This window comes from Capsella rubella, unplaced genomic scaffold, assembly GCF_000375325.1.
Source record: "Capsella rubella cultivar Monte Gargano unplaced genomic scaffold, Caprub1_0 scaffold_7, whole genome shotgun sequence".
Classification (NCBI taxonomy): Eukaryota; Viridiplantae; Streptophyta; class Magnoliopsida; order Brassicales; family Brassicaceae; genus Capsella; species Capsella rubella.
Genome location: NW_006238917.1, coordinates 2,346,617 through 2,367,449, shown reverse-complemented (window position 1 = coordinate 2,367,449; position 20,833 = coordinate 2,346,617). Strand labels below are relative to the sequence as shown.

At 35.2% G+C, this 20,833-nt stretch overlaps 4 protein-coding genes across 5 annotated transcripts; 3 read left to right on the top strand and 1 right to left on the bottom strand.

Moving 5' to 3' along the window:
* Positions 1–1,508: 1,508 nt before the first annotated feature.
* On the top strand, positions 1,509–3,187 carry LOC17877590 (caffeoyl-CoA O-methyltransferase 1). The gene is made up of 5 exons (XM_006284235.2): positions 1,509–1,701; positions 1,795–1,874; positions 1,972–2,116; positions 2,219–2,350; positions 2,588–3,187. The coding sequence occupies exons 1-5, from the start codon at positions 1,579–1,581 to the stop codon at positions 2,879–2,881; spliced, it is 774 nt and encodes a 257-aa protein (XP_006284297.2). The 5' UTR covers positions 1,509–1,578; the 3' UTR covers positions 2,882–3,187.
* Positions 3,188–6,425: 3,238 nt separating this feature from the next.
* Positions 6,426–11,907, top strand: LOC17879079 (DEMETER-like protein 3). The gene is made up of 18 exons (XM_023779675.1): positions 6,426–6,978; positions 7,314–7,457; positions 7,564–7,884; positions 8,030–8,120; positions 8,206–8,632; positions 8,725–8,804; positions 8,922–9,006; positions 9,086–9,177; positions 9,265–9,333; positions 9,429–9,465; positions 9,543–9,625; positions 10,341–10,805; positions 10,883–10,919; positions 11,014–11,071; positions 11,143–11,279; positions 11,354–11,419; positions 11,521–11,674; positions 11,799–11,907. Exons 1-18 carry the CDS (start codon positions 6,426–6,428, stop codon positions 11,900–11,902), a joined length of 3,003 nt encoding a protein of 1,000 aa, XP_023635443.1. The 3' UTR covers positions 11,903–11,907.
* A 29-nt stretch (positions 11,908–11,936) lies between these two features.
* On the bottom strand, positions 11,937–14,134 carry LOC17879379. The gene is made up of 10 exons (XM_023779676.1): positions 13,963–14,134; positions 13,639–13,722; positions 13,379–13,453; positions 13,238–13,280; positions 13,082–13,139; positions 12,852–13,007; positions 12,692–12,754; positions 12,510–12,604; positions 12,341–12,422; positions 11,937–12,247 (listed from the first exon to the last, which is right to left on the bottom strand). Exons 1-10 carry the CDS (start codon positions 14,045–14,047, stop codon positions 11,996–11,998), a joined length of 993 nt encoding a protein of 330 aa, XP_023635444.1. The 5' UTR covers positions 14,048–14,134; the 3' UTR covers positions 11,937–11,995.
* A 262-nt stretch (positions 14,135–14,396) lies between these two features.
* LOC17878469 (probable E3 ubiquitin ligase SUD1) lies at positions 14,397–19,096 on the top strand. 2 transcript variants are annotated; one of them, XM_023779674.1, is made up of 9 exons: positions 14,397–14,907; positions 15,287–15,970; positions 16,078–16,839; positions 16,933–17,144; positions 17,233–17,598; positions 17,757–17,914; positions 17,994–18,157; positions 18,242–18,388; positions 18,467–19,096. In XM_023779674.1, exons 1-9 carry the CDS (start codon positions 14,551–14,553, stop codon positions 18,956–18,958), a joined length of 3,342 nt encoding a protein of 1,113 aa, XP_023635442.1. In that variant the 5' UTR covers positions 14,397–14,550; the 3' UTR covers positions 18,959–19,096. The 2 variants fall into 2 exon arrangements, with proteins under 2 accessions (XP_023635442.1, XP_006283036.1); XM_006282974.2 differs by having other exon boundaries at positions 17,754–17,914.
* Positions 19,097–20,833: the final 1,737 nt, after the last annotated feature.

Below are 20,833 nucleotides of genomic sequence, written 5' to 3'. Positions count from 1 at the left end.
TGTGTTACTTTGAACTTCCGACACCACGACCGAAAGAGAAAGATTACAACCATCTTTTGCAACTCAAATATCGCATAGGTGGGGTTCGTTCTTGATTGGTATTATATATTTACACGTACCTCGGTTTTGTTGACTCATATATATGCCTTTGACCCATTGCCTCTTTATCCTTATTTCTATCTCATGATATTGGTTATATAGTAGCCAACATGCATTTGTAAAACATTTGTGAATTGTGATTCCACATATATAATATGAATTGATGCTGTTAGAGGATCCGTTGCTAATCCAGACGGCCCATCCCACGCACATATTAAGTCTTCAACCTCCATATGTAGAGTAGAGGAAACTATTCTTTTTTTTTTTTTTTTTTTTTTTTTTTTTTAACTATTTTATTCATAACCACCATTTATATAAATGTATGTTAATTGGATCGCATCTTTCACAACAATTATTTAGTGACCGTCCGTTCCATAAAATTATCTTCTTTTTTCCAAATGCATTATATATGTTCGACATATGTTAGTAAGCACATTGCATTAATATTTTCTTGCAAGTGTAGGTCAGCTCCATTCTCATACATTACCTAGCTCCATGCTTTTGAAAACTTGGACCCAAAAAATATCGCATTATTAACACAAATTGTCCTACTTCGATTAATAGTATTAATTTCCATTTTTCTCTGAGGAATCAACAAATGTGAAGTCGATCAAACTAGAAAACTTATCAAACCAATATGTCATCGAACATGTTAATCTATCAATTTCAAGTGATATAATTACTAGTCCTAAAAAGCAATAGGTTCTCCTCTATTTTTAATTATAGTGGGTTGTATGAAAGAAATTTAAGGATGATTACTGATTAGTATTACAAAGGAAGTCGTCCACCAAGATATTCACCTACCACAAAGACACTTGACATCGAAGCAGAGTGGTTGGATCCACTTTTATTCCCATTTCTCCTCGGTCTTCTATATCCTACGCACCAAGTCTAACCTTTTTCTTCTTAACTTTTATATCACATAAAAATCCATATTTTTAAAATACAGTATATCTTTATATAACAAGTGTAAATGTGTCATTACATCACACTCTTTTGTAATCTTCCAAGTTCAGAATAAAATCTACGCGAGTAAATACATGATAACAACATGTAGATATCATACATAAATGTATGTGTCGTGTAGATGTCTTACATAAATGTATACAACACATACATAAAACACAACCTAAACCACTTGATCTCAAATCTCAATATGGATTTTTCCCGGAGCCAAAATACGTTTCATTATTACTCTTATTACGAGAGAAAAAAAAAAGAAAAAAAAAATGCCTCTGAACTTCTGAAGAAGCTCCAAAGTGGATGGGACCCACGTAAGACAGCGATTGACCAATTGCGTGTTAGGAGAGGATTCACCAACCCCGGACCGGGTTTCACCGGAAACAACAAATCCGGTTCGAACCGGTTTCATTGTTTTAATCTTTTATATAAACCTTTCATGCCATCTGTGTGACTCACCCAAAGCAAACACAACAACACTCAATCTCAACCCAAGAACACAGAGAAGAGAGAAAAAAAATGGCGACGACAACAACAGAAGCAACGACGACTACGAATGGAGAAGATCAGAAGCAATCTCAGAATCTCAGACACCAAGAAGTTGGCCACAAGAGTCTCTTACAGAGCGACGATCTCTACCAGGTTTCTTTTCCCCTTCTCAAAACGATTCTGAGAGATTGTTTTGATTCAATCCAACAATAACTCCTAAACCTTGATAATTAAAAACACATGCAGTATATATTGGAGACAAGTGTGTATCCAAGGGAACCCGAATCAATGAAGGAACTCAGGGAAGTGACAGCTAAACATCCCTGGTTTGTTTTCTTATATCCTCGTTTCGAATTACGTTTTTAAAACCAAAAAACCAAGATCCAAGTTGTCAAATAATTCTCAATGGATCAAATCAAACAGGAACATAATGACGACATCAGCAGATGAAGGACAGTTTTTGAACATGCTCATCAAGCTCGTTAACGCCAAGAACACTATGGAGATCGGTGTTTACACTGGTTACTCTCTTCTCGCCACCGCTCTTGCTCTCCCTGAAGACGGCAAAGTATGCATATCTATCCTCCTCTGTTTCTTTCATATGTAGAAACAGAGTCCAAGTACTGGAAATTGATAATTCTCATTCGTTTGTTTTGTAATCAATCCTCAGATTCTTGCTATGGACGTTAACAGAGAGAACTACGAATTGGGTTTACCGATCATCGAGAAAGCCGGTGTTGCTCACAAGATCGATTTCAGGGAAGGCCCTGCTCTTCCCGTTCTTGATCAACTCGTTGCTGACGTAAGCATTCTTCTTCTTTTATGACATACCTATCCTTTTTTACACCATTTTCCATTAAGTAAAGATAATAATGTTATAATTAAAATTCAGATTATGGCCTAATTTGGTTGATTTTTCTGGGGATTTTCTGATAAATATATACGAAATTTGTTTCCTTTTTAAATATAAGAAAATAAATAAATATTAAATGGATGAGAGTAACTTAATAAAATAATGATTGCGTGTGGGTTGGTGCAGGAGAAGAACCATGGAACATATGACTTTATATTCGTTGATGCTGACAAGGACAACTACATCAACTACCATAAACGTCTGATCGATCTTGTGAAAGTTGGAGGAGTGATCGGCTACGACAACACTCTGTGGAACGGTTCGGTCGTGGCTCCTGCTGATGCACCGATGAGGAAGTACGTCCGTTACTACAGAGACTTTGTTCTTGAGCTCAACAAGGCTCTCGCTGCTGACCCTCGGATTGAGATCTGTATGCTCCCTGTTGGTGATGGAATCACTATCTGCCGTCGGATCAGCTAAATCTGGAGTTGAGAGTATCCCTACTCTCTGAGTTTGTCCGCACTGGATGATTATTACCTTTTCCTTGTTCTCTATTACTTTCAAAACGCATTTTCACCAACCCTCTCAAATGGACCTTTCTATGTATTTGTTAAGCAATATATATATATCTCCATTGTCGTCGTCCTTTGTTTTGCTTTCTTCCGAACAAAGAAATAATGTACCTACCTTTTTTTTTTATTTTTTTTTGGTTGTTTTTCTCTTGTTTTTCTCCATGGTACATCATGTACTATTTGTTAAAGATGCAAAAAAAATTATGGCGTGTTACGGAAGTGGTTTAATACACAAGTCACAACCAAATCGACACAGGTCAAACAGCTAATACAGATCTAAATTTTTAAAAATATATAACCAATAAGCATAGACTTGAATATTGTTGTAAGTCGTTGGGATTGACTTATTGTCAATTGAAATATTTAACCTTTGTTTTTGGTCAATTGAAATTAGATTACCAAAACAAATAATTTGACACAGAAACGTACAAAGTAGGAATATTTAGTTCATAAGTAGATATAGTTTTTTTTTTTGGCAACAAATCACCCACAAAGTACTAAAATTTCGTATAATTCCCATTTTTTCGTTAAATATTTTTTTTTATTTTACATTCTTAACATTTTCTTTTGGGCTAAAAATGCTGCTGAGTTTATTTGTTTTCCGTAAACTTATTTTTCAAATTTTAGTTATTTATTTATTGATTAAAAATTTCACATATTTGATTAAATCTTTTAAGGACGTCTGAATATCATGAAAATTTAAAATATTTAAAACACTGGTTTAATAATTTAACTAAATCTAAAACGATAATGTTAATCTATTCTTTTTAAAAAAAGGAAAATGGTTGAACAAAGGAAAAAAAAAAGTTATATATACGAACTCTTTCTTTTTGTTTCTTATTTTACCCTAAAAAAAACTGTAGTCGAAACATATAGGTGAGTCTTCTTTTTATCACACTTTTTTCTTTGCATAATTGATATACATGGAATCCTTGATCAGTTGTTATAAAATTAGGGATTGCAGACATTAGAAACTGGGATTAATTGCTTTCGTTTAAGACAATGGTAAGGATCAATTTCTAGTCATCTCTCTCAAGAATCATTGAGATGTAATTTATTGGCTGATGAGATAATTCTAATTTATATCATTTTTTTTTTTACATTTATCAGAAAGTGGGAGAAGAAGCCACCAAATCAGCTTCAGAATCTCTGGTTCCACAAAGTACATATGCTCTACCTTGTCTTGTGAAGGTAAATATATTTGTAAACACCTAATTAAGTTTTAAAATTTTAAGATTATAATTGTTGACAAAAATCTCATAAACTTGAAAGATCAAATTATACATATCTCCGGTAAAAGATAAAATTTGGAGTTTAAGCTTAGAGTTTTTTTTAATCCGAATTATTACAAGATTGAAGGGGTTGCATTTATGATCAATATGGGGTTAGTTATTGCTCATTTCTTGATCTACATTCGTTATTTCAGGAATTGAGGTGGATGATCACAAATCTTTAATATTTTAAATGTTGGAATAAATCAATTAAAATATAAGATACTAGAATTTTGTATCACGGGAAAATTTTTTTTTGCATTTTAATTTGATATATAAATTTTAAAAAATTATTTTTAAGGGCTAACATAAGTTTTAGGAAGATCCATTAATATAGATTTAATGGAAAAATACCAAAAAAATTAAAAATTCTGTTTTGAAGATAAAGAAAGTATATATGAATAAAATCAAAGAAAATTAATAAAATAAAATAGAAAAATTATATATAAAAGTAAAGAAAAAAAGAAATTTTCATATGGTTTATCGGAGGATAAAGCATTTTGTAATATATTAAATTACTAATAATAATATTTTTCTATGATAGTTTAAACTTCTATTAATTAAAATATTTTTTGCTATTTATTTTTATATTTATATTTATCAATTTTTATTTTAAAAATATTAAAAGTTTAAAATTTATTCTATCCAATACAATTAACTGTTTACTCTTCATCATTTGCTCCATCTGTAAATTCTTGTTATAAATTCATCTTGGGCAAGTTATATACCTGTGAAACAGTGTGATGGTTGTTGTTTGGTAATATATGAAGTAGACCAAAACACCTTTTACCTAACATAAAAGAATATAATGATTAACATCAAACTGTTTGAACATAGAATTGTTTAATTAATTGTTACGCCTAAACTCAATGAATGAAGTTCCGTTTTTGGTAGTATACATTCGAGATATACGTTCGAGATATAGTCGGCATATATTCGAGATATGGTTATACATTCGTTTTTGGTAGTTTCGTTTTTGATTGTATTTATGGTAATACATTCGAGATATAGTCGGCATATGTAGAGGAGAATTAAGGATCAAATATTGTGTAAATATTCGAAGGGATAAAGCAGTTATTAATACACCGGTTAATGAGATTGCGAAAATTAGACCATGAATGGATGCTGTTTTTTAATTCAGTTTTTGGATTTGGTTTTTAGTTTTTGAATTATAGATTTTAGTTTTTGATTTTTATATTAGTTTTTTATTCAAAATCCCAAATTTTTGGTGGGAAAAAAAATTTTGGGAATAGTTTTTGAATTATAGATTTTAGTTTTAGATTTTTATATTAGTTTTTTACAATATCATGTATATCATGATTAAATCTTATGTTTAAATATTTTTTTGAAAAACCTTTCCAAATTAGGAAAATCTCTGTATAAATAAATAATTTTCATGGTCCCAACAATATTAATTTATAGAGGTTATATTGTATTTCACACGAAAGCTTACTATATATAAGCTGATTTTGGAATTTATTATATTGTTACTTTCTTTTTCCAGGAGATAACAATGAAGTTTTCAAATCATTTGGACAAAAGTTCTTTTACTATTATTCCTTCAACACCAATTAAACCTAAACAGATTCTCAATTTCTACGTAAGACGAAAATCTATCAAGTCTCTCCACAAGCCACAAGAAAGTGATGACTGCATTTCTCCAAAAGATTCTTCCAAAGAAGAGGAGATTAAGGAGAAATATATTTTTTCAAAAGGTAATACAATCTAAAACTTCAATATTTTTTTTAGAAACTTTTTAATATATTTTTTGATGAGTATATGACAATTTTATGTTGAGTCAAAATGACATTTTCAGTAGTTTTTTCCACATTAATTTGACAATTATATAATTGGAAGTCATTGCTAATAGTAAGACTAATTACGATCCATTAAGTTAGTTTTTCACTTAGATTGTTCATCTTAGCTTATAGTGGTTCTATACAAAATTTGATCGCTTGTAGTCTAAGCATTCACTTAGATTTTTCATGTTAGCTTGTAGTCGTTCCATAGAGGCTAGGCTTTTTACTTCTAAAGGCTAGGCTTTAGGGGTGTTCCCTTATGCCTTTTAATTTTTTTTGGGAAATTTATCCGTTATTCTTTCCTAGTTAGTTTCATTTAATATACATCTCTTACATGAAATATTGATTATTATTTACGTTCTCCTATGCTTTGTTTTGTTTGATGGTGAAAGGTGATTCAAAACATGTTATTGGAAGAGAGAAGATAAATAACTCAAAAGGGACACAAAAAAGAAAGAGGTTTCACAGACCTCGGATCATGGAAGAGGGGAAGAAACCAAGGAATCCCGCTGCGACACGACTTAGAACTATATCCAAGACAAGGAAGAAGAAGGAAGACTACAGTGAAGATGAAGTTATAGCTGAGCCTTTAACTCCACAAAAGCAAAGTTTTCCAAAAAGAAGCAAAGATGCTAAGTCAAAAAAAAAGGTGGTTCGAAGTTTGAACTTCAGTAAAAAAGCTCCCATCAGTTGTCTTGAGTTCAACAGAATTTGTGGACCAAATTTCCCAAAGGGGAGAAAGAGGATGAGCACAGTCCGTAGATCTGATTTCCATTGCTTGATATCTCCAATATCATTTCCTCTACCTGTTTGGAAAAAGCAATCAAAAAGGTTTAAACGCAAGAAGAACGTGGTCAGATGGGCTAGAATTGCTTTGTCTTTTGACCAACAAGAAGTACTCCCATCTGGAGCAGATGTATCATTGCATTTTGAAGGTAGCCAATTTTTATTTTTATTTACATATGTAAGTATCAATTTTCTTATGTTTATTTTTAATTATTTTTAATACTATATTTAGTTCACCATTTGTTTGTTGTTTATTACAGACACAACTCTTTATGCATTAAAGAAGGCATCTAAGAAAACTAAAGATTTTGATATGCCATTGATCCAAAAAATGAATCATCAAGAAATACCTACACCAGAAGTTCCGTTGCAAACTTTAGGTAATCAATTGTTTAATTTTATTTTTTTAGAGAGATTATAAAATTTCATCGCATATGCATGTAAACTACTTTTTTCTTCTGCTATGCCATTTTTGTTTTTGCAGAGACACTGGGACATGTTAGTTGTGTAGCCCCAAAGCGAAAAAATAAAAGTACTAAAACTATTGCTGAGCATTTAGTCCAACAAATGTGTTATCAGAAAGATCACGGTCTCTCATCCCTAGCAGATGTTCCTTTGCACATTGAAGGTAATCAATATCTTTTTTCTTTATTTTTTGTGACAAATTGATAAGTATTAAACATTGCTTTTCATTATATCATATCTATATTTTGTCCTTTGTATTTTTGTTGCAGACACGCTCATGAAATCGTCTAGTAATGTACCCCAAGAAGGACCTATCATGAAAACTAAGGATATTGCTAAGTTGATCAAAGAAATGAAAAGATTAAAGATCAACAAAAGAGTAACAACTTTGGTCGGTTCTAGCAAAAAACTTGTACTTGCAAAGGTTAATCTTGATCCAGAGACCGTTAAAGAGTGGGAGCTATTAATGATGAATGATCATCCAAACATATCATATGATGATAATGAGACAGAGGCAAAGTGGAAACAAGAAAGAGAGAGCTTTAAAAGCCGAATAGATCTTTTTATTAACCGAATGCATATTCTGCAAGGTACATTATTACTTTTACTATCAAACTACATCTTTATTTAGCATGATTTTATGCATGTATATACTATATGTTAGGAATTCGTTGGTACGATCAAACTGTTTTTGTAATGTTGTTGCCTCTCATGATATCAATTATTATTTTGCAGGAAATAGAAAGTTTAAGCAGTGGAAAGGTTCAGTTGTTGACTCTGTGGTTGGAGTTTTCTTGACACAAAATGTTTCTGATTATCTTTCAAGGTAAAATCTTAGTTTAAACTGTTAAGAAACATAATATACCAGTTGAGATGAAATATAATCACTTTGATTACAATTTTTTTTACAGCAATGCTTTCATGAGTGTCGCTGCAAAATTTCCCACGGATTCAATGGATGATTTAGAAGGTCTAACCTATTACATCGAAGAACCTCAAGATGCTAATGACTCAGTTATGGATGATGATCAAAGACCAAATCATGTAGGAAATGATGATGGTAAGAGTACTGACTTCGTTACCTTATCTGCGGATTCAATAGCAGATGTAGAAGTGCATGCGAAAACTGCTAAAAGGAAAAATGAAAAAACTGGTATTATAGAAGAGGAGACCGTTGATTGGAAGAATATTAGGAAGCTGTATACAAAACAAGGCTCTCGCCACAAAATGCATATGGACTCTGTTAATTGGGATGGTGTGAGATTATCTGGCCAACAAGCTTTTGAAACCATCATCAAAAAACGCGGACAATTCAGGGTTCTTTCAAAAAGAATTTTGGTAAGAAAATTAAATTTTATTATGAATTTTGTTTATAATTTATTCTAAAGATTTTTTACATTAACATAAGTTTTCATTTTTTTTTTCTATAGAAATTTCTTAGCGATGAAGCTGAACAAAATGGAATGATTGATCTTGAGTGGCTCCGAGATGCACCGTCAGATCTTGTGAAGTAAGTTTATGTTGATTTTTATGTTAATATATCTCATTTTTTTTATAAGCATCATTGACTGGATTTATGATGTAATAAATCTCACTATCTACAAATATCATTATTTACAAATATCAGGAGATATCTATTGGAGATTGAAGGGATAGGATTAAAGAGTGCTGAATGCGTTCGGCTATTAGGACTTAAACATTCAGCTTTTCCGGTATAGAAAAATTATAATAACTTTTCACTTAACATTTTTCTCTTACTTACGGATCAAAACCTTGTTTTTTTGTGTATAGGTTGACACAAATGTTGGTCGTATAGCAGTTCGACTTGGTTGGGTTCCTCTTGAACCTTTACCAAATGGAGTTCAACTGCATCAATTATTCCAGTTATGTTTTTTCCACAAAATTTAATTTTAAAAATTAGTATATTATTATTTTAGTTTATTAACAACTATCACCTATATAAACTTTAGGTACCCTTCAATGGATTCTATTCAAAAATACCTCTGGCCACGGCTATGTAAACTTCCTCAAGAAACACTGTAAGTTCAAGTTTTTATTCCTACTTGATAAACTAATTATTGGCAATACCATGTGAAAATATATTACTTAATTTGATGATACATTGTTTTGACAGATATGAACTGCATTATCAGATGATAACATTTGGAAAGGTGCCTACAAATATCATTATATAAAGTTACTTGTCGATTAATCAAGAGAATATTGATTCACATAGATTTAAATATAGGTATTCTGCACAAAGGTAGTTCCAAACTGTAACGCATGTCCGATGAAGTCAGAATGCAAATATTTTGCAAGTGCATATATCAGGTACACTATGGTTTTTTCTTCTTATTTGGGTTACCTAGATTAGATAGATTAATTTGTTAATTTCATAAATAAAAAGAATTTGTGAAAAAATTACTATTAAAATTAACACAACAAATCACCAAATTAATAATAAATACTATTTTTTTTAACAAAAAAAAAGTGATTCTATGAATGGGAGAAACATGGTATACTTGATCTGAATCGGTTATTGATCAACATGAGTATTTCCAAACCGCTTTTAACCTTAAACAGAAAACCAATCTCCTTAGAGCTCTAACCAAAGCCAGTACATACGTTATAATTTTCCAATTACTCTTTTTGACCATAGTGACAAGTGACAACAACTTAGAAACGAGAGACCAAGCAACGAGTTTGGTCATCGACCCTTCTTGGATGGTCGTCATCGATGATTAATATAACTGAATTTAACAATTATAATTTCTAAAGCTCGATAACTAGTCAATACCAACTGGGAAGAAAATTTATAGTTAGGAATTTCTTATGTAGTTTATCAACCGTATTTAAAAAAATAGTTCAATTATATTTGAATTAGTAAATAAGTATTAGACCATTCTAGTGTATGTTTTTTTTTTAACAGAATGTATGAATGAAACATGTTTGATGGGAGTAAAAGCTATTTTTTAAGCCACATGCTATCTATATATTAATGTTAGATTATAAGTAATATCCACATGTTATGTAATTTTCTTTTCAGCTCGAAGGTTCTTCTCGAAGGTCCAGAAGAGAAAACGCATAATCCCGATGAATCTTTTGCGCATGCAAATTCTCAAGATGTTGTTGATGACATGACATCAAATATAAATGTGATAGAGGAATGTGGTTCTCCCGGATGTAGCGATCAAGATATATATTGCGAGCCACTGGTTGAGTTTCCTTCTTCTCCAAGAGCGGATATTTTTGAAATAACAGATATCGAAGATACTCCATGCGTAAATTCTTATCAGCCACATGCTAGAATTCCTGAAATTGAGTTTGACTTGGATGCACTGAAGAAAAATGTTGAAGATGAACTTAGATACAGCGGTGGAAAGACGTTGAGCAGTGTTGATGACGAAATATCAAAAGCATTAGTGGTTCTCACCCCTGAAAACGCATGCATTCCAATCAAGCTACCGCGAAAAATCAAGTATTATGATCGACTAAGAACCGAACATGTGGTGTAAGTATTTAAATATTTTTCTTATATTTAATGCATATTATGGTGACTCTAATATAATCTGGTTGCTTGTTTTGCAGTTATGTGCTTCCTGATAATCATAACCTCCTCCAAGATGTAAGTACATACATGCTCTAAATTAAAAAATTCCAAATTTCATATATAAATCTGAGAAATATATATGTATATTTTGTTACACATATCATCTTAGTTCGAGAGAAGAGAAGTTGATGATCCGAGTCCGTATCTTCTTGCTATTTGGCAACCAGGTATTGTATAAATATAATTATCATTGTTCACGTAAACATAAACTGATCATTTTATTGGATATATGTTTTAGGTGAAACGTCGTACTCCTTTACACCACCAAAGAAAAAGTGCAACTCAGAAGGATCAAACCTGTGCAATATCAAAACTTGTTCGCATTGTTGGGCTATACGGGAAAAAATCGCTAATACTTTTCGTGGCACAATTTTGGTAAAAATATTTTACAATTTAACTTTTTTATCATTGTTGACTTAAAACTCACATGAGTTGATGCAATTGAACAGATTCCATGTAGGACAGCAATGCGAGCGGGTTTTCCTCTCAATGGCACATATTTCCAAACCAATGAGGCAAGTATTTTTTACCTAAATTTCTTTTTAAGAAGTTGTTTAGAGATAAAGTTATTTATTTTTAGTTATAAAGAAAATGTAAACATTTTTTTTATTCTCAGGTTTTTGCAGATTATGAGTCAAGTATTGAACCTATTGTGTTTCCTAGAGAATGGTGTGAGGGTTTAGAAAAACGTGCGCTATATTGTGGTTCGTCGGTGACATCCATTTTTCGATTTTTAGACACAGGGCGGATTCAACTTTGCTTTTGGACAGGTAACATAAATAATTTGATATTAAACTCATCGTTGAATTTTTGACATGTTACAAATTTGATATTAAACTTATTGTTAAATTATTAAATTCAAATTGTTGAGGAATTTTGTGTGGTGATGTGTAGGGTTTCTATGTATGAGAGCATTTGATCGGAAACAACGAAATCCAAAAGAACTTGTTCGAAGACTACACACGCCAAAGTTCATGCAAGACGATGATGATATATAGTTTAGCTTTTGTTTTTGTCTAGTTTTACCAAAACTGAACTGAACAATGGAAGAATCTTTTCGCATTATGAACAAGTAGTTTTATGATTTGAGTTCACTCGGTGTACAATATGAAATTGGAAATCTCTAGTAGGCCAGCCTCTTTATAACATTTAGCAATTTGGTTTACAGATTCAGACCAAGTTCCTTCAATAGAAGCCAAATCCAAAAGAAAAGCCGCAACATCTAGCGCGACTTGAATTGGGGCTTTGCCTTTAGTCAAATCCTCAAGACGACCTTCATCACTCACCTTCTCCCTTACGAATTCAATTTGCTCGTCTTCCCATTGCGCAATAGTAGCAACCTCCTACATATTTTCAAGATATCAGTGAAAAAGTTTTTATGCTTAAAAACTCAATCTAACCGAAACAGAATAACAACAAAATAACTTTTGCCATGCCTCATAAGAACATCCTAATGTCCACCAAGGTGATTTCAATGCTACTCTAGCAGCGTCTTTTGCTTCTGAATTCCTTCCTACCCTGCAAATAAGAATCGTAAAACATGTGACTCAATATTTCTCCACCAAAAAAACAAATACATACATTATAAGTGTGTTGTTTACGAACTTCTGCAGTATGTTTGCATAATATACGAAAGGTCGTCCAAATCCTGGAAAGAGGTCTTTCTTTGTGTAAAATTCTCCTGTTACCATAGCTGAAATCTTACAGAGACAAAAGAAATCCTTTAAACGTTTCACACAAGAGTGATTCACGATTGTAGGATATGATATTATATAAAAGATTCTTACATGATCTCCTTCATCAAAATGCCGTAATACTTTCCGTTCCAACAAATCTGGAAATAGCCCAACCTATACAATGCAAAATCAAAAAAACCAAATATTATTTATTGTATGTGTACATAACACGTTTGATCTCTATATAACTAATGGTTTTTTTAAATCTTACCTTCTTTAAGACGTAGACATCAAGATTGTCAATTTGTGATTCAGCAAAAGCACCCTTTCTGTAAAGTTTTTCACCTGCCTCTGCTGAAGCACGATAAAGTTCTGTCAACTCTTGTGCATCTTCTTCAACCAAAATCCGGTGAATATACTCATCTACCTGAATATCAGAAACTGTAAAAATTGCTTCTTGAAAAGATAAGCTGCGTATGTCAAGAATGAAAAGTTCATTACATTTCTAGCTATAAGCCGGACTCCACTCCTCCACACTTCCACAACCGGCATATCCAAACTGTTCTCAGATACAAAAGGTTAAAATTCAAGAATATCCCAACAGCAAATACTTATTTACCACTGCTACAGTTACCAAGAATGATCCAAACCTCTTACCCTGGAGGAGCAGTAGGCCATCTCAGAAGCGCAGTAATAGAGCCTACTTAGACAATCAACCCGGAAAACACAAAAATAAACAAAAGCTCCTGAAAAAAATAAAAAAGAAGCTAATGGATTCGATCAAATATGTGCTCTTACCTGAAGAATTCTTCGAAAGCGGAATAGCAAGAGGTATCAGTCCCTGCTTAGCTCCAGGAGATATGATTGTTTCACCTGCAGATGAAAACAACAGGGATGCTAATAACGATAGGTTCGCCTCTTCAATTATAACAAAGCCAGAGTACTCAAAATAACATATCTTATAATAGGGAATTAGTAGCCAGAACTTGCAGAATCTGTTCTATCCAAAACACACATAAGCTTGGACATACTGAGAAACAAATTGAGAATCATATTACCTCTTGTTTGAAGCACTTTGAGCAAGTGCTGAAGATGCATTGGAGGTTCAGTGGCAGCTACATCTTTGATAAATGATACATGCCCTGCACGAAAACTCTAACCGTTAAGTCTATCCCTTATGTGTCTCTGGAGATATATATTACACATTCCTTCTTTTAAATCGTTGTCTCCACCAAGCATAATTATAAAGATGGTCACTGCATTTTCCTACGAAAGATGGTTTCTACACTTAACCGAAAGATATAAGTTCAAGCATTCTCCGGGTATCAAACAATCACACATTCAATTTCCACACAAATTTGAGGAAAGAAAAACGAAAGTACCAGAAGAGCAACAGGAGACTCTAGCTCTCGTATGGCGTAAAGGAGGAGTAGTACAAGGAGTTATGCGCAGCGAAAGCGAAGCCATGGCTCCTTATCTCTCTATCTTTTTTTCTTTCTCTTCACTCTGCTTCCTCAACCTCACACATAGAGTAGTTCGCGTGTCAAAAACTGTGATTAGTCAAATTCAGCCATTGATTTTGTTTCTCTGATGAGGAAAAAAGAAAAAGAGTGATGGGCCTTAATGGGCTAATAGCTCTCTCCCAAACCCAAACCCAAACCCATAATCTAAAGACGCGTAACCGACACAAACCGTCATTAAATGTGCTAGAGGGAAGGTCAATTTTGTCAATTACCGGTTTACATGACCCGGTCTAGGCCTACCATAATCAATTTACTTGGTGCCTTCGTGTTTTTTTTTTTTTTTTCCGGTCTTTCTTTTTTATTCTCAAGGATAATAATAATTCGCGATAGACGACCCCTTTCCTCTTAGCTCGACGTTATCAGACTCACCGAGTCGAGTCGTATCAAATCAACCGCAGCCGTCAACCACCGTCTGCGCAATCCGTTATTCCTACCCCGGATTTCTCCATGGAGATTTCCTCGGCCGATTCGTTGTCTATCTCTGGCGCGGCCGCTTCTGAGGTTGTCTCGGAGCCTTCCGTATCTTCTTCTGCTTCTTCTTCCTCTTCTTCCATATCTGCTTCGTCGCCGAATCAGGCCTCCCCCAATCCTTTCTCAAACATGGATCCCTCTGTTGCGACGGCGGCAGGGTCAAGGTTTGTTGATGATGACGAAGATGAGGAGGACGTGTGCAGGATCTGCAGAAATCCTGGGGATGCAGACAATCCGCTTCGGTATCCGTGTGCCTGTAGCGGAAGCATCAAGTTTGTTCACCAGGATTGTCTCCTTCAGTGGCTAAATCATAGCAACGCTCGTCAATGCGAGGTTTTGTTTCTTTCCCTCTTTAGTACATGATTTTGTAGATTTTGGATTCTTATTAAGATCTAGATCATGTATTAGGAATTTTGAATTGAACGGAAGTGTTATGGATCGACCTTTTCTACTTTTGATGATTCTTTTTAGTTTGGGACCTTTGGGTGGACGAATGGGCAATTGCATACGATTTCTGTGTGATCATCTTTAATAGAATTCATCGTAGCCTAAGTTTGACAGTAAAGTTTCCTTTTTAATTTTATTTGTGTCTCTTAGCCGCTTAGGTAGTAGTTCGACTTAGAAGAGACCCTAACAGAAGTTTGACAGTAAAGTTTTCTTTTTTATTTTATCTACTTATTGTTTGAGCTTATTGGTAACTTCATCGCTGCAGGTTTGCAAGCATCCTTTTTCATTCTCCCCAGTGTATGCTGAAAATGCTCCGTCAAGGCTCCCTTTCCAGGAGTTTGTAGTTGGCATTGCCATGAAAGCTTGCCATGTTTTGCAGTTCTTTCTGCGGTTGAGTTTTGTGCTTTCTGTCTGGCTTCTCACTATACCTTTCATTACATTCTGGATATGGCGATTGGCTTTTGTGCGAAGTTTTGGTGAAGCTCAGAGGTTGTTCTTAAGCCACATCTCCACCACAGTAATTCTCACTGATTGTTTGCATGGGTTCTTACTATCGGCAAGTATTGTCTTCATCTTCCTTGGAGCGACTTCATTAAGGGATTACTTTAGGCATTTACGAGAGCTAGGGGGACAAGAAGAGAGAGAAGATGACGGGGACAGAAATGGTGCTCGTGCTGCAAGACGACCTGCTGGACAAGCTAATAGGAATCTTGCCGGAGAGGGGAATGGCGAAGATGCTGGAGATCAGGGTGCTGCGGTTGGTCAGATCGTTAGAAGGAATCCTGAAAATGTTTTGGCAAGGTTGGACATACAAGCAGCCCGTCTCGAGGCTCAGGTTGAACAGATGTTTGATGGTTTGGATGATGCCGATGGTGCAGAAGATGTACCATTTGATGAGCTGGTTGGAATGCAGGGTCCAGTGTTTCATTTGGTTGAAAATGCCTTTACGGTAAGTTGATGTTTCTACTCTTGTGATTCTTTTCTTAGATTCTATTTCCCCTTGTTTTATTTATTATTGGCACTTCCTTAAATCTCTATGATATTCTTAATTTGCAGGTTCTAGCAAGCAATATGATATTCCTTGGTGTTGTGATATTTGTGCCCTTCACATTAGGAAGGGTTATACTGTATCACGTGTCATGGCTTTTTGCTGCTGCTAGAGGCCCTGTCGTGACCGCATCGATGCATTTGACAGATACTGGACTATCATTGGAAAATATTACTATGAAGAGTGCGCTGACTGCTGTCTCAAATTTGACTAACGAAGGTCAAGATAATGGCTTGCTTGGTCAACTCACAGATATGGTGAAAGTCAATGGAAGTGATATGAATGGAGCAAACAGTACGCTATCAGTTGGTGCTGATTTCTTGAAAGGTTCGGCTGCTGGGGCTTCAAAGCTATCTGATATTACAACTCTGGCTGTTGGGTACATGTTTATAGTATTTCTGGTGTTCCTTTACCTTGGGATCATTGCACTGATTCGATATGCCAAGGGTGAGCCACTGACCGTTGGGAGATTTTATGGGATTGCATCTATAGTCGAAGCTGTACCATCCCTCCTTAGGCAGTTCTTGGCAGCAATGAGGCATCTGATGACTATGATTAAAGTTGCCTTCCTTTTGGTCATTGAGCTTGGGGTCTTCCCTCTGATGTGTGGGTGGTGGCTAGATGTTTGCACAGTTAGGATGTTTGGTAAAACAATGTCTCACAGGGTACAGTTTTTATCAATTTCTCCACTGGCAAGCTCACTTGTTCATTGGGTTGTCGGAATAATGTACATGCTGCAAATAAGCATCTTTGTCAGCCTTCTTCGAGGGGTATTGTTTTCCTTGCGCATAATTTCATATTAGTAACAGTTTTTGTTCTCTGCTACCATCTAATTTTTTTCCCCACTTTTGTACCTAATGTAGGTTCTTCGCCCTGGAGTTCTGTATTTCCTTCGTGATCCTGCAGATCCTAATTACAATCCTTTCCGAGATTTGATTGATGATCCAGTTCACAAGCATGCTCGGAGGGTACTGTTATCTGTTGCAGTATATGGGAGTTTGATTGTCATGTTGGTCTTTTTACCAGTCAAACTTGCAATCCGGATGGCTCCTTCGATTTTCCCGCTCGACATATCGTAAGAAATATTGGCTAACATCTTGTTTTGAATATTTTCTGTTTGAGATTGAATATGGTCTTTTAAAGAAATTTTGCAATTTATGCAGTGTTTCTGACCCATTCACTGAGATTCCGGCCGACATGCTACTGTTTCAAATATGCATACCGTTTATTATTGAGCATTTTAGACTCCGGACCACAATTAAGTCACTTCTACGTTGCTGGTTCACCGGTGTTGGTTGGGCACTTGGTTTGACAGACTTCCTCTTGCCAAGACCAGAGGACAACATTGGTCAGGAAAATGGAAACGGTGAACCAGGAAGGCAGAACAGAGCACAAGTATTGCAGGTCGGTGGACCTGACAGGGCTATGGCTGCGGTTCCAGCTGCTGATGACCCTAACAGAAGTCTCCTGCGCGCTAATGCCAACATGGGTGAGGAATATGAAGATGATGAAGAACAGTCTGATTCAGAGTAAGTCTTCTAGAAATAAACTAAAAGCTTTTGTGTTGTTTCGGATTTGTGCATGCTTAAAGTAATTAACTGTTGTGTTTGCTTGGTTATAGAGTTGACTAGGTACATAAAATAACTCTATTAGGTCTTCCCCTGATATGAACGTATTTTTTTAGCAGGTACAACTTTGTAGTCCGGATAATTCTTCTTCTACTTGTTGCATGGGTGACTCTTCTTCTCTTCAATTCGGCATTGATAGTTGTACCAGTTTCGCTTGGGCGAGCATTATTTAGTGCCATCCCAATTCTTCCAATAACTCATGGCATCAAATGCAATGGTAATGTTTGTTAATTTTGAACTTCTGGTTCATTCTTTCGCACCTTTACACATATTAACAGAATCCCCTAAATCTGTAGATCTGTATGCATTCGTCATTGGCACATATGCCTTTTGGACAACCATATCTGGCGCCAGGTATGCTATCGAGCATGTCAAGTCAAAGAGGACTTCAGTCTTGCTTAATCAAATATGGAAATGGTGTGGAATTGTCTTCAAGAGCTCAGTGCTGTTAGCCATATGGGTGAGGGGTTTGTGCTGTTAGTTTCTCAATTTTTTTGTGACATTAAAAACTTCATTTTTACACTGGATTCTGTACTTTTAACAGGTTTTTATCATTCCGGTACTGATTGGACTTCTGTTTGAGCTTTTGGTGATTGTCCCAATGAGAGTCCCAGTAGATGAAAGCCCTGTCTTCCTCCTGTATCAAGACTGGGCACTTGGGCTCATATTTTTGAAGATCTGGACAAGACTGGTAAGTAATTTCTCTAAATCAGCAAATTTGGCTGCATAAAAGGAGATTTCTTCACTAAACAACAATGACAATGGACAGGTGATGCTGGATCATATGCTTCCAATAGTTGATGATAGCTGGAGGGCAAAGTTTGAGAGGGTTAGGGAAGATGGATTCTCGAGGCTTCAAGGGTTATGGGTACTTAGAGAGATTGTGTTCCCGATTGTGATGAAACTCCTAACAGCTCTATGTGTGCCTTATGTGCTGGCGAGAGGAGTGTTTCCAATGCTCGGATATCCGCTAGTAGTGAATTCAGCGGTCTACAGATTTGCGTGGATAGGTTGTCTCTCGGTGAGCCTCTTCTGCTTCTGTGCAAAAAGATGCCATGTGTGGTTCAGAAACCTTCACAACTCTATCCGTGATGACCGTTATCTCATTGGTCGGAGACTCCATAACTTTGGGGAAGCTGCACTGGCTAACCAAAACCAAAGCCAAAGTAGTGAGGATGTAGGAGATGGTGTCTTGATAGGACGTGAGGGAGATGTTGACAATGGACTAAGGCTCAGACGTGCGATCCAACAAGAAGCTTAGAAAGAAAATAGTATTTTGTCGAACTGTTCACTGAGTCGTTTAACATTTGTGTACTTTTAGCCATTAAGGAATGGCTTTGAAGATTATTTGTTAGTCGATGTGTAATTATTATATATCCGTTAATCCTTTTTTTTTTTTTTTTTAACGTGTTTTTGTGTGTGTATTAAAAACTAAAAGATCTTTAGAAATAATTCCTTTTTTTTCTTCCATGCAGCACTCATTTCATATACATTTTGAAGTGAATACACTCCCAAGTCCCAAACCAATTCAAATCCAATGTGAGATATCCATGTCCAAACTCTTAGGGGTGTATGAATTTCTCTATTTTTAACTAAGGAAATCATTTCAAATCCTCTCAAAACTTTTATAATCAATAACAATGAATTTTAAAATTATTAGTTCAATAACATTGGATTTTATTTAAAAAAAATTAAAATCCATGATTGAATAGAATAGGATTTGTAAATTTTTAACTTACAAATCACTTAAAATGCAAGTTTTAATACACCATCTAGTAGTGAATAAAAAGTTATGTTAATGTTTATATTAATTTTGATTAGGATTTTAATAGTGACTCGCCCACCATGGATCCCGCATTTTCGACGGCGGCAGTTGAAGATGAGGAGGACATGTGCAGAAACCCAGGGGATGCGGACAATCCGCTTCAGTATCGGTGCACCTGCCCGCGGGAGCATCAAATGTGTTCACCAGGATTGCCTCCTTTTGTGGCTTAATCATAGCAACGCTCGTCAATGTGAGGTCCTTAATATCTCCCTTACAGTTACTAATGAGTTCTAAAGGATTTGCTTCTTCTTTTGTGTTTTTTTTTTGGTAATCGTCTCACTTTTCTTTCTAGGATTTGGGGATAGGTTTGATCTTGTGACGTACTTTGATAACTGTTTCTTAGGCTGTACTTTTACCTTGAAAATATAGAACGCATCTTTATTATTTGAGTTCATCATGGTGGCCTCAATAGAGTGAGTTGAAGCTTATATACTTCACTTTATCTCTGCAGGTTTGCAAGCATCCTTTTTTCATTCTCCCCAGTCTATGCTAAAGACGCTCCAACAAGGCTCCCTTTCCAGGAGGTTGTAGTTGCCATGGTGATGAAAACTTTCCGCCTTTTACACTTGGAGCTTTGTGCTTTCCATCTGGCTTATCATTATTCCTTTCATTACATTTTGGATATGGCGATTGGCTTTTGTGCGGAGTTTTGGTGAAGCTCAGAGTTTGTTTTAAGTCACATCTCCACCACAGTGATTCTCACCAATTGTCTGCATCGACTATGGGCAATAATTGTCTTCTTGGACTTTAGAGAGAGTTTATTAAAGCCGTTTCCTAGAAGAGATTGTAAATGAAGGGGACAGAAATGGTGCTCGTGCTGCTAGAAGACATGATGGAATCAGGGTGCTGTGGTTGGTCAGATTGTCAATAGGATTCCTGAAAATGCTCTGGAAAGGCTGCACATACTTAGCTGTTCGGATTGAACATATGTTTGATGGTTTCGATGATGCAGAAGATTGGCTGGTTAGAATGCATGGTCTAGTGTTGCATTTCGTTCTGGTTTAAAATAACATGGTGATTCATTTGGTTGTGAATCCGTTTTATGTGAGTTGATGTTTCTCCTCTTGGTGATGTTTTTACCTTGTTCTATACTATTAGCCCCTCAGTAAATCTTCACAATGTGCATAATTTGCAGGTTCTGGCAGACAAGGCGCTATTCATTGTCTGAGAGGGTAAGAGAAGATGGCTTCTCAAGGCTTCAAGGGTTATGGGTACTTAAAGAGATTGTGTTCCCGATCATGATGAAACTCCTAACAGCTTTATGTCTGGCTCAGAAACTTTCACAACTCTATCCGGGATGACCGTTATCTC